The sequence below is a fragment of the Ixodes scapularis genome, unplaced genomic scaffold (assembly GCF_016920785.2).
Source record: "Ixodes scapularis isolate PalLabHiFi unplaced genomic scaffold, ASM1692078v2 PGA_scaffold1__304_contigs__length_218370807, whole genome shotgun sequence".
Classification (NCBI taxonomy): Eukaryota; Metazoa; Arthropoda; class Arachnida; order Ixodida; family Ixodidae; genus Ixodes; species Ixodes scapularis.
In genome coordinates, this window is record NW_024609846.1 from 75,067,637 (window position 1) to 75,080,297 (window position 12,661).

The following is a 12,661-nucleotide window of genomic DNA, read 5'->3' on the forward strand; positions in this document are numbered from 1 at the left end:
ATCTCTCCATGCCGCTGGAAGGTGTACACGAAAAAGGCGGGAGATTCACACATTCTTCTTTTGCCTCACCCATATTTTCTCGCATATTTCAGGTTTAAATGTCTATTTTTTCGCTTCGCATACCAAATATGAAGCCCACGTCACTGAGAACGGAAGGAAACGAAAAAACGTGTATAGGCTAAAAAAGCTATATTGTTCTTCACATTCTGTTCTTATACATTTCTCTTGTTTTTACCAAAACCTGCTTTAAAAAACTGCAACAAAAGCCTTCCACCGCCCTTCTGGAGCAACAGCCAGGGGATAGTTGCTGAATGCTCTCCGAACGCAGGGCGCTATGGTTAATAGGCGTATTCATGCGCCAGACTGCTCATGCGCCTAAAACAAAAACAAGTCTTAAAATTCGTTGCAATTTCTTTTCTTTTTTTATTTAAAGGCATAACCTTTCTTTAAATCACACTGAATATCTAAGCCGGTTATTTATGAGATAGTTCAAAAGAAACCACGGTTGGGCAGTGACTGAAACATGTATCTTGTAGCATAAACCACTTTTATTTTTCAAAGTTGCAGCATATGGGTTGCTCAACAAATGCTATGACTACAGCTCCGTGAAATTGCAGACGCGTGAGGCCTGTATCTGCTTCCGCTTTGCTTCGGGGAAAAAAGAAAGTTCAAACTTCTCTCATAACCGATGCTATCGGTGGCCCTGCGTGATCTTTCGTTAAATAATACAAATTAAATGAGCTATTTGGAATCTTCCCAGTGACAAAATTTGTCCATGGCAAAAACCAAGTAAATTCAGACAATCAGGTATTATTCTTATTAAGAACCGCTCGAGAGTTGATGGACTGAATGAAGAAATCATATCTCAGGAAAGCTAAAGAAGCCCGGTAATGTTTTTCTGAATGATGTGTTCTTTCGAGAATTCTGAAATAAAAAACAATAATGAAATCATCTTCGAAAATATAAAATGAGTCCAATAATATGGTAAAAATATCCCTAGACTGTGAAAAAGGAAGGAAGGACAAACATAGAATTTCCTAACTTAGCTGAATTTAATTGACAAAATGTGGTGTTTATATAGCCTTCAAAAACCAATCAAACAAGAAAGAAACGAAGGAACGAAAAAAACTCTTTCCACAGCAACACAAAAGGGCAGTGGCCTCCAATAGAAAACGCGAAACTTACAAGGAATCATATCTTTCAGAACTTTCTGCCTTTGTAAAAGCACACATAATAAACACTATACTAATCTTTAGCATTAAAATATAGCGGTGTCTCTCGTTAAACGAGGCTGCATGAACACAAACATTTGTAAAAAAAATTCAGCTCTCTTTGAGACCTCTGCGTTTGTCCATTCTTTCTTTTCCAGCCTCGGGGTGTTTTTACTCTGCTCAACTACCACCAGCTTGTTTGCGCCCTTACCTTCTGTTCATAATCCAATAAAATTGAGGGCAATCAAAATCTGTACTTTTTCAATAATATTACTACTTACCGTCCGTAACCAATATCGCACTCGATATGCGATGGCCCAATAATGTACTACAAGTTGCTCTTAACCCTTAGACATGTTTTTGTGCTCGCGTCAGTGTTGAACAAACAAACAAGAACTAACCATTTTCGGTCGAGCTTGTGTATGGAACTCAAAATAAAATTGGCCATTTGAACCACTGGGTTTATGTTTTTAGCGAGGTGGCAGAAAAATATATGTAAAAGTAAATATATACATATATTGATTTATAAAAGCATGTTGTTGTTCTTAGGAACTAATAAGGGGACCTCAATTTGACAAATATAAATTGTTCATATAAAGGGAATAAATTAGGATATTGCCAGGCAATATAGGTTTAGGCCAAGAAATAGATGTGTGGGCCCTGGCCCTCTATAACGATGTTGGTCGCAATTTGGAGGTGACTACAGTCGCTACATGACGAGGGCCGGACCGGTTGAAGCGTGTCATCAATTGGGCTCAAACAGGTCACTGACGTTGGTGGTCACCAAGATCATGGCAATAAGGAGGAGCTTCACTGAAAGGCCCAAGTAGAGCTGCAGGAAAAGAAAAACAAAATATACGACGGGTATGAAGTTCCGAAGGCTTTACATAATTGAGGGTGTACAAAAGACTAATAACGTAAAATATAAAAAAGTTTGGTGAAGAATAAAAAAGTAAGAACGTACTGAAGTTAATGTTTGAAAGTGATGCCTTTCAAATGTTGGAATACTTTATGGATTTATATTAAAAGATCTGACACCTCCACGGATAGTGTCTTCAGTGTACGTTTATTCCTTCAGCGGACGCTATAAGGGAACGAACAGTCATGATCAGAAGACTAACAACTAAATGTTCTAACGGTCGTTTATATTAGTGAGCATAATAATTATGCCACCTGTAATTTTAAAGACAGTCGTTATTAAAAACACAAAAAAAATTTATTCCAAGAAGAAAAAAGAGGCTTCAAGATATTCATCGATCAATTTGTTTGCTTTTAGTTGCCTGATTTGGAGATTGAGCGTTGGAGAGAGCGAGAGGTAAATTTCCGTCTATTAAAGGGATACTGAACCAAAGAATTTAGTGTCCATAATAAATGGCGCACGTTCTTTCCACGAGAAAGCAGCCGCCGGTGTGCCCGAGCACACGCAACGAAAATGACGTCAAAGACCTCCATTCGCGCTTAAGAGGACAGTGAAATGCATGGGGTTCGGGCCAAAGGAAAATAAAGACCGGATTTTCATCTCTACAAGTGAAAGGTACGTGCTTGTTAGACCAATTAATCGCCTACTTTTTACACCAGACACCACTGTGTAGACGAAAAACTTGTCTTTATTCTCCTTTGGCCCGAAGCCCATGCATTTCACTGCCATCTTAACCGCGAATGAAGGTCTTTGATGTCACTTTTGTTGCGTGTGCTCGCGCACACCGGCGGCTGCTGGCTCGTAGAAAGAACGTGCGCCACTTATTATGAACACTAAATTCCTTGGTTCAGTGTCCCTTTAAGCTCATCCAGCGCCAATCGCTGGTTTGCTGCACTCTTAAATTTATCGCAAGGGAAAATCTTAATTAAATAGAGAAAGCTGAATAGGTAAAAATATGTAATGAGATAGAAAGAGAGATCACACTAAATACAGCAATAAAGCAAAAAGAAAACAAACAAATATTCCTAGAAGTACTATTGTTTACATCAGTCTATCTTCACTTTCTAGAGTCTTTAGTGCAGGTGAGTCTTCTCGATAAATCTGAAAAAAAGCTTCCGTAGCCTTACACGGTTGAGCAGAAGACGTCCAACGATCAAGCAGAACATGAAGGCCTTCTGTCAGGCAAAGTCGGGCCTTCATTGCCTTTATTCCAAGGCAATATTCAATGCCATTGCACAACACGTGCTGGATGTCATGGCCCTTTCTACTTGATATGCGTTTGGAAGAGTCTGCTTTGCCTATTTTATAAAGATAATGGTTCGTGTAAGCACCTTTAAAGAGATGCTGAATCATACAAGTCAATGTCTAATAAGTGGTGCACGATATTTCCCCGATCCAGCAGCCGCCGGTGTACACGAGCACACACAACGAAATTGACGTCATAGTCCCCCATTCACGCTTAAGATGACGGTGAAATGTGGGGGCTCAAGGGTAAAGGGGAAGAAAGATAGCTTTTATTATCCACAGGGGAGCCTGGTGTAAAAGGTAGGCAATTAATTGATCTAACAAGCACGTAGCTTTCACTTGTGGAGATGAAAAGCCAGTCTTTATTCTCCTATGGCTCGAAGCCTATTCAGTTCACTGTCATCACAAGCGAAAATTGGGGGAGGAGAGGGGGGCGGGGTTAGAACGTCAATTTCGTTCTTGTGCTCGCGCACACCGCGTCTGCTGGATCGTGCGCCACTTATTATGGACACTAACTTATTTGGTTCAGTATACCTTTAAGCCTTAAACAATGTAATACTATCTCAGCTCTTGTAAGTCCTCGTGGAACTCGAAAATTGAGCTGAGGATGAATAATGTAAAGAAATGTTTAGTGATATAGAGGATTTTCCTACATATACGTTATTTTTTACTTATATTCCTTTAAAAGGTATTCGCGTCGGATATATAGAATTAAATTAAGGCCGTCAACGCGCTTTCCTGGGCTACTCTTCCTGCGGATAGATTCCTAGCCGTGCCGCAATGAGTGGGAACTTATCGTAAGATATTGTAGTGTCCCCTCCACCCCCCCCCCCCCCCCCCCCCGGCATGAAGCACGGCAAGCTGCTTCCAGTTTTTTGTAGGCATTCTGCAAATATGGGCTACACTTTTTTCTAAAGAGTCTAAAGATCTGGTTAAGAGTTAACAAAATTGTGGGCTCTTCATTTCAACACGTGTGACGGCCGCTCGTATTGCAGTGATGTATTACGCCGCTGATGATGTAACTTGTATTGGCTATTTTTTTTAACGACATGCTCGTAGATAAAATGCATACCGCTAGGCAAAATTATGCAGGGCATTGTAAAGCCATCAGTGAAGATGTGACAAAAGTAGGAATAGTTCCGGTTGATCTATTCAAGAGCGACCTGCGTGATCACTGAAATGGGCAGTGCTCTTTTTGATGTGATCCAATCTCTGGACTATTCGTTCTAACTTTAACGGGTATACTTTTCTAGCAGGTACGCAAGAATAATAGCATTTTCAATACAACTGGGAACGTAATCTTCGATCGCCCTTATGACTCCTGTGAAACCAGATGACGGCCATTTTGGTTGCAACACTCCTAAATGGTGTTTATATACTCGAGTTTTGGGACAAAGATGGGCACGTAAGTGTTCTTATGTTCGTAAAATGGCGGGCGAGAGTGATCGCGCCCCTGTCAGAGTTCCTAGATTAGAATGGCATCAGTTCTAAACACGCACGCAGAGCTTGTGCCTGGGCACTTTCTAGTTCTTTTAAAGGGGCGGTGCAACGATATTGAATTGAAATGTTTTTCACTTTACACGAGCTTACTGGCACTAGTGGGACTCAAGGATACTCGCACGCAACGCCACTGACCGAGAAACCTCTTTGTTGTGCTGTAATTTCGAGGACAAAACCGAGTTTTTTCATCCAATCTCTCTTTCGCAAAACCTGTTGACGTAGCTGGGCGGTAGCAGTACCGCCCAGTGACTATATTTGAATGCGGCTCATAGGTTGGACCCGAGCATGTCGTGGACACTCGATTTTGGCTCGTGATAATTGATAGCTCGAGAAGCATTGGGTAGTGTCCTGTGTCCAATCGCTGCAATGACGACAACAGCCGAAACATAACAGTGTCTGGAACTCAGTGCGTGTTTTATGCCTTGCCAGCCCAGCGAATGGCTATGATCAACATTGCGGCATATAATCGGCTCCAGATCACGTGGCCGCTTGTTCTGGCTGCGAGTTGAGGCGGTGAATTCTGCTCATTTTTCCTAATTTTTTTTCTGCGACTTCGATTACATGTGGTGAAAAACGAACGGGTATTTCACAGGTCATTAACGTTAGGGATCCGTTTTAAGTGGTATTTGCGTAAAATGCGAAAATCGTTGCATCGCCCCTTTAAGGAGGGATAATGATACATTCTGCATGACAGGCAGACTCTAACGGAATAGTCCGAGGACCAAGGCATTCTGAAAAACCATGACTGCAGTGACAGAGCACCCCCATTTGGTTCTACCTAATATTGTAATTATTTGACCGAACGAGCTCAACGTTTTATTTGTGGGCGTTATATGTGCATTCCAAGCCAGCTGCCTACTCAGGGTTACACCTAGAAATGTGTTCCGTGACATATGGAATAGCTATCACAGTATGGTATTTAGGCATTTGTGTGTATGTTTTCTTTGGCGAATGCAGTTGTAGCTGACTTGTCTGGTGATGTGTAGAGAGGCCTCGGTACCAAAGGTAGCCTGCTGTGATATTGATGAATTTTTGTAGTCGTGCTCTGCTTATATAAAGAGACCTGTTGCACGACCAGAAACAGAGATCGTCAGCATCAATAGATACATGTACAGTTTTTGGGAGCAACTTGATGAAGGCTATAAGGCTATGCCAAGTGGAATAGGGTGGAGAACCCTTCTTTGTGGAACCTCACGCTTGATTTCGTGAAAGCTGATGTTTCTGTCTTCTGTAGGCAGAAAGTTTGTCACTCCTTGAGACAACTGGCAGTCCAGATGTATAGGCGCCCCCAAGTCCCAATGCATTCATATCATGAAGGATGGCTCCATGCTTCACGGAAGCGAACGCTAATTTTATATTCACGAATATAGCGTTCCTTTTCTATTTGATGGCTTTCATTTGCTCACTGCCAGTAACGAAATCAGTGACATTGTTCATACTGCTCCTTTCCCGCCGAAATTCATTTATAAAAAAGGGAAGCAGTCCTTTTTTTTTCGAGATCTCACTCTAAACGGGCCAGCAGCATTTTTACCGTCGCTTTGCTAGTATAGCTAGTCAATAATATTAAGAGTTACGAGTTAATATGTAGAGGTGATTTTTTTGCTTTAAGATCACCTCTAGAATAATATCACCCGTAGATCAACATCTAGGGGTGATTCTCTAGGCTTTTCTAAGCTATTTTCTATTCCTTGAGTACAATACCAGATTTCCGCGTGGAATTATACATTCTTAGTACAGTTTTAGCCGCTTCTCTAAAGTGGCGTAAACGGTATAGCTGAATACTGTACACCGTCTGAGCCCTGTGTGACTTAACGTTGAATCTATCGATTGTCATTTCTAGTTCTCTTAAGGTAAGAGAGGCACCCATAGTAGCAGTGCAAGCACGTATAGATAAGTTTCCATCTGCCTTAACTCTGTATTGGGTGGTGGAAGAGCAACAGGTTATCTTGTTACAAAACTCCTCCGCTGCGACTCTTTCTGAAAATTGGCTTTGGATTTCTGTCACCCGGAAGGGACGAATTTGCTGATATTTTAATCTTGGGCCTCGCCAAATGTGCCATGTTCGACTCACGGGCTTTGTAGTGGCTCGGCCGTCACTTAGATACCTCCAGGTTTTCTTTGAAAGTTTACCGAGGAGCCGCTGTACTTTCCTTTGCGCTCGACTGGATGGCTGAAAATCCTCCAAATGTTTACTTTTGTTCAGCACAACCATGGATAGCACAAGGGCGCTCATATTCTCTGCGGACACCAGTTTGACGGTTTGTCATGAGCACAGTTTTGGTTGTTTGGGTTAAAGAAGACGTTATGACCTTAACAAAGTCGCTGGGGGTTAGAATAGGACAGATAGTTTGCATTTCGTCTTCGAAATTATCCCAGCATCTGTACAGCATTGTGTTACGCAGGTTAAAACAATGTAGCCCTTGAATTGTAGTCTATGTAGGGAAATGGTCACTCTTATGCGTTTCAATGTCGTCGAACCAGGTTGCTTCTTCAGCGAGACTGGAGGATACGAAAGAACCACCGAGAGCAACCCGTGGATGCACCTCTGGAACATGTTGGACTACCGTCGTTAAAGAAGGCCATAAATTAACCCAAGGTCAAATAATATTTGTCCTCGAACGTTACTTTTCTACTTAACCATAATGAATGGTGACTATTGAAATCTCCTGTCATAAAAAGAGCTTATAAGGTTTGTTGTAATATCGCATCCAGTCTGTGTATGTCAAGGGTCGCTCGGGGACATATACAAAAGGAAATACCTGAGAAAGAAATTTTGGATTTTCGAACTGTCGTGGCAGTTTATTCATTTGAGGGATGTGACAGTATACAGTACTCAATTAAGTTGAAATTCGTCCGAATGCCTACTACACCATTACTAAGTTTAGTCTATCTGTGAGAATAAAAAAATTATAACATTATACTGTTTTATTCGCGATTCAAAAATTGTAGTAATGGGAAAATGGTACTTGAACGTAAATTGCCGAAAATCTAAAAGCCCATTTTCAAGTCCCCTCGCATCCTATTGAAGGACGGTGAAATCCTCACGCAGCTTCTCCAGTGATATCAGAGCATTATCAGTGGAAGAACGGTGTCAATCGAACTGAGTAGTCTTTCGGCAAACGGATAATTCTGAGAACGAAGAATATCACGAATAACATTAACAACTGTTTGAAGTTTGTCTTGTGACCTAGTAGGGTGTGTTTCAGCTAACGTCTTTGATCGGACGCTCTTGGGCTGCTTCCTTTCTGAGGCTTGTGTATTAGGATTGGTGCTTAAGTAGGAAGTGATGGAAATTCTTTTTCATCCTCCAACAGCAGCGGAGTCTTCGAGAGCTCTATGTTTAATAGGCGCCATGGTTTCCTTTCTATTTTGCTTCTGTAGTGGTGCTGTTGGGCATTGGTTAAATATGTTGCAGTTGATGAGCTGTTAGGTATTGTTTTGTAGTGGTAGCGTCTGTTCCAGATACACTGTTAGCAAATCCCGTGTATTTGGCGAATATTTGGGGTGAAAAACACGCTATTTACACAAATTACCATAAGTTTACACGATGAGTACCGGATAATTCGTTCAGAAATCATGCGAGGTTGTAAAAAACGTGTTTTGGTTCGGTCATACACGCATAACCGTGTTGCCGACCTCGATAACACGCATCGCCCCCGGCGACGACCGCGGCATTGCCGGCTATCAAAGCACCGGAATGCTTGGGGACACACTTAGAAAGGACCGTCGAGACAAATGCCGCGGAAAGAAACATGTCTCGGAGACAGATATGCACCAAAAGCAATTGCGCCATGTCGCAGGACGTTGGCGAAACCCGCGCTTACCGTGCTCGCCGCCATCTTCTGGTCGATGGCAATGCGGCTTCCCTCATGTCGTCCATGTTTGTATTTAGTTTAGGGGTCTTGACAATAGTTTCTTACACACCAAAATAAAGTCATGGGTCTAATTATTCGTTCCAAACAGTAACAATGGATATAAAAAGCGTGTCCTTGATGTGAACACGTGACATTGCAGTTGGTTTCGTTTTTTGCTTCAACCTTCAACTGCAAGCGATCTGGCCACGGCGCCAGCGCAACGCCGATGTAAGCTGGAAGCAAGCGCCGGTTGGCTTTCGTTGTTTTTGTTTGACCAGAGAAAATCTGGAAAGTACGCATGGCGCCGCTACTGTTTTGGTTTGACGGGACGCGAGAAGCTTCGCGTAGAGCTTCGGAGTTTGCGAGCACATATTCAAGACGTGACCGGAGAAGTGCCCCTGTGATGTTCCTGGAAGACGGAAAGTAGCATTCGTAATCGTCGTGTGTGCTTTGAAAGCGAAGGGAGTCACAGGGTCCACGAGTTCGCAACCACAAGCCAAGGTTCACGACAGCGCGGCGTTGACTTCGGCGATCTCGTTCTGTTTGGTGCAACCCGGCGATGCGAAAAAGGGCTGAAACATTCGTCGTGTGTGGTGCGGTGCTTTCTATTCCGGGTCTGTTTGAACTACGCTTTTAACACGGAGCGCAAATTGCTTGTTGCGTGGTGGAGGTTCAACGGGTACAGTCCCGTCGTCGTCAGCTGATCCGGTCAAGCTGGTCCGGGAGGACGCAGCGAGCGTTTTTAAAAGTAAATCTTCCTTCCTTCCGTTTCAAACTGTGGAAGTATCCCGACACATACCGTGAGTAAGAAGCAGCGGGCGTTTTCAACAAAATTACGTTGTTTTATATTGAATAATGGACTCCGGATTGCTGTCTTAAATCTGCCGTTTTTTTATGCTTCGTGTTGGACTGCGTTTGCATAGCGACGCACACTGCTCGAGTAGATGATTCGGTCCTGCAACGAGTTTGTTGCGCCAATCATGCGGCGTGAATAAATTAGGGCAAGGTTTCCTACCTGCCCACAGATGCATGTACTGAGACCATTTTTTATGTTGTGAACGTAGTGCTCTTTCTTTATTTTGGAAGACGCGTTGGTGCATTTATTATGGTACAATCACTTGAGAGTTGAGAAATTGGAGAGCGAGCAAGCTTTCTCAACTTTGACTCTTTCTCTCTGGCACTGCCCTGTTTCAGTTTCAGTAGGCATATCTACTAGCAGGTACAAACTGCTCTAAAGCAGGTAAAAAACGGGAAGCTTAGGGCGGTGCGGACTCCGTGTTTCGCGCTTTTCGCAAGGTGACAGGGTAAATGTTTTTGTGAGATATGCGGAATATGCAAGCGATTTTGTTATGCCCGTCGTTTGCGTCTCTCCAGCAAAACGAATAAGATGATCTACTACAAAGGCGCAATCACAAGCCAAGATTTAAGATAGCAGTCGTTTGCTTCGGTGATCCGTGTAGCTGTATTTTACCCTGCTCTCTGCAATACCGTGTCATGACAAAGAGCTGGAACGGTCACGGTTTGTGCTGGCCTCCCGGTTGACAGAAACCCACGTCGCCCGCATCGGCACCGAGTGCGCTTCGGCTGTTGATGCTCAAGCCTTTCATCCGCGGCTTGTCGCCAGCTCATCCTGCTGCTCAACGGTGAGGAAGCGGCGAGAGTAACGTCGGAAGTGAATGTAAATCCTCGTTCATTCAGTTATCCGGTGTCAAAGTGTGGAAGATGTCCAACGTGTACTGAGGGCGGGAACTACGATCGTTTTGCTTTGCTTTTATAACCGAAACCAGACCAACGAGACAACTGCCTTGCGTACTCTAAAATGACGGAAGCAATAAGTTTCAACAGGTCGAGTACGTCACCGGGGATGTAGGCGAGACGGTCCACACTGTTTAAACGCTTGCAGTATCCACGAGTGGTACCAGGAAAGCGACGTCAACAGAGAAGGAGCTCGCGATTCAGCATAATGCACTGCTACGGGCCCGTGTATCTTCAAAGTTCGGGGTGGTGGCAGTATAAAAAAAAAAAGACGCATCAGCGCCCCACACCAGTGTTCACGAATAATACCGGTCACAAACTCCCAAGCCCCACCGCTCTTCTCGACACCGACACGACATACGACAACAAACTGCATCAAAACGCCCCAAAAGTGAAGGCGTCTGCTCCCGTACTGCAACTGCTGCAACTAGCGGAAGTGAAGTGTTGGGCTGATGTCCGGATGTCCTTCACAAAAATATATAAAAAATGCTTCGCGCAAGGATCATTTTCATTTATTATTGTATAGGTAATGACAAAATCCCAATAATTTGTTTTCCTATCTGATTCAAGCTAGTCGGACTGCTCATAACACTGGTCAAGCAAGAAAATAACAAAAATTTGAACTTTTTCATGACCGGTTTAAGATTTATTGTTAACATATCGTTATTTATTGCAACGGACTAACATTATGGATTTTGCCTTTTTTAAATGCAAACAGTTCTAATACACGGCTGTCCATTGCGTCGTGTTTTGTGTATTCTTCTGTAAATCTGTAATGGTCAGCGACCAAAGAGCTCACCCGTACATGTCAAGCTTATATGCGCCGCGGGGAGAAATGGATATCGAGTAGGAAGTGACGGGCGCAGTGTCGGTTGTTGTGTTTGTGGACATGTCGGTGCTGTGTAGCTGTATGCTGTGTTGCCTGCGTTGTATGTAGGGTTGCTGTGTAGTCGTGGTCGTTCTCAGTGTTAACAGACTCGTCTTTTTTTCAAAAACAGGCCGCTAGAAATCTCGATAGGTGGCACCAGTTACCGCCCGATTCTCAATAGTTTGCTCAAGTTATTTATCCATGTAATTTCGGCATTCGTTTTTTTTTTTTTTTTTTTTTTTGTCTAGCGGTTTGTTGAAGCTACCGACGCCGCCGACCGCCGACAACGCACGTACGTACCTTTGCAAGTAGCTACGTCCGCCGCTTGGAGACTTTACTGTGTATAAAAGACATCGAACGAGAACTAACGCGCCCTGTGTGCTTTTAATTCGGCTGAAAGGCGCGCGGCTCACTGGGCTCGTCTCTCGCCTGTTCTCGGCCGCTGGCCGCCATGTTTCATAAGGAACACGCTCGAAACGGTTTTGCGGGAGGCAGACACGGTGTAGCGTGTTAAGTTTACACAGCACCTCATGTGTAGACGAAAAACACAGATGGCCTCGTGTAAAACGAACCCGTTTCGACGTGTCCGCTATGGGACAACGGTTTACACGTCTGGGCGTGTTATTTTTGCTAACAGTGTATGAGCTTCGGCCTGTAGCGTCTTTGAAGACAGAGCCTCTCCTGCTGCTGTATAACCAACCTTTGCTTCGCTATTGTACTTGTAAATTTGCTGTTCTCTTTGGTAGGCTGCACGACGAGAGGCTGAGTCATCAGCTTTGCCGCAGTTTGAGCGGAGTGCGTTATTCGCGTCGCACTTGGTCTGATCATGAGAACCGTCGCATCGAGCGCATCGCTCCTTGTTTGTGCAGGTGGCTCAAATATGCTCAAATTTGTTGCATTCTGAGCATTGGCTAGGCTTTTCAATGTACGGCCGCATTACGTACCGCGTATATCCAAGAGTGACATATTCAGGTAAAATGGTTGTGCCGATGACGATTTTGACGGTCTCACATGAGCCTACTAGACGAATGGAGATCACAGGTGCTGTCACAGGAACAAGCACTTGAAGTTTTGCAGCGGTAATGTCTACCGGCACTCTGTCAATGATTCCAGCTGCCGGTTAGCATGGTAGAGGCTCGTAAGCTTGAATATAAATTACTCCGATGATTGTGAGTGCTAGGAGAACTTTCGTGCCATCCGCATTTCTGGTGTCTATACCATGCTCACTCAGTCTTCGATTTGGCCTCACGAGGATGACTCTGTCTAGTGGATCCATTTCCAGCTTCTCTGTGATTTTCAGGGGGTAATT

At 43.7% G+C, this 12,661-nt stretch overlaps 1 protein-coding gene across 2 annotated transcripts in view; it reads right to left on the minus strand.

Moving 5' to 3' along the window:
• The window catches only part of LOC115331410, a 112,707-nt gene that overhangs the window by 76,056 nt on the left and 23,990 nt on the right, over positions 1-12,661 (minus strand). Inside the window, exon 5 of one of the 2 annotated variants that reach the window (XM_042290785.1) lies at positions 1,862-2,043. The exons of the other annotated variant lie outside the window; for it this stretch is intronic. Coding sequence (XP_042146719.1) covers positions 1,957-2,043 — 87 coding nt within the window. The 3' untranslated portion in view covers positions 1,862-1,956. Of the gene's footprint in view, positions 1-1,861; positions 2,044-12,661 lie in introns of those variants that run through there. 2 annotated transcript variants of the gene reach the window in all.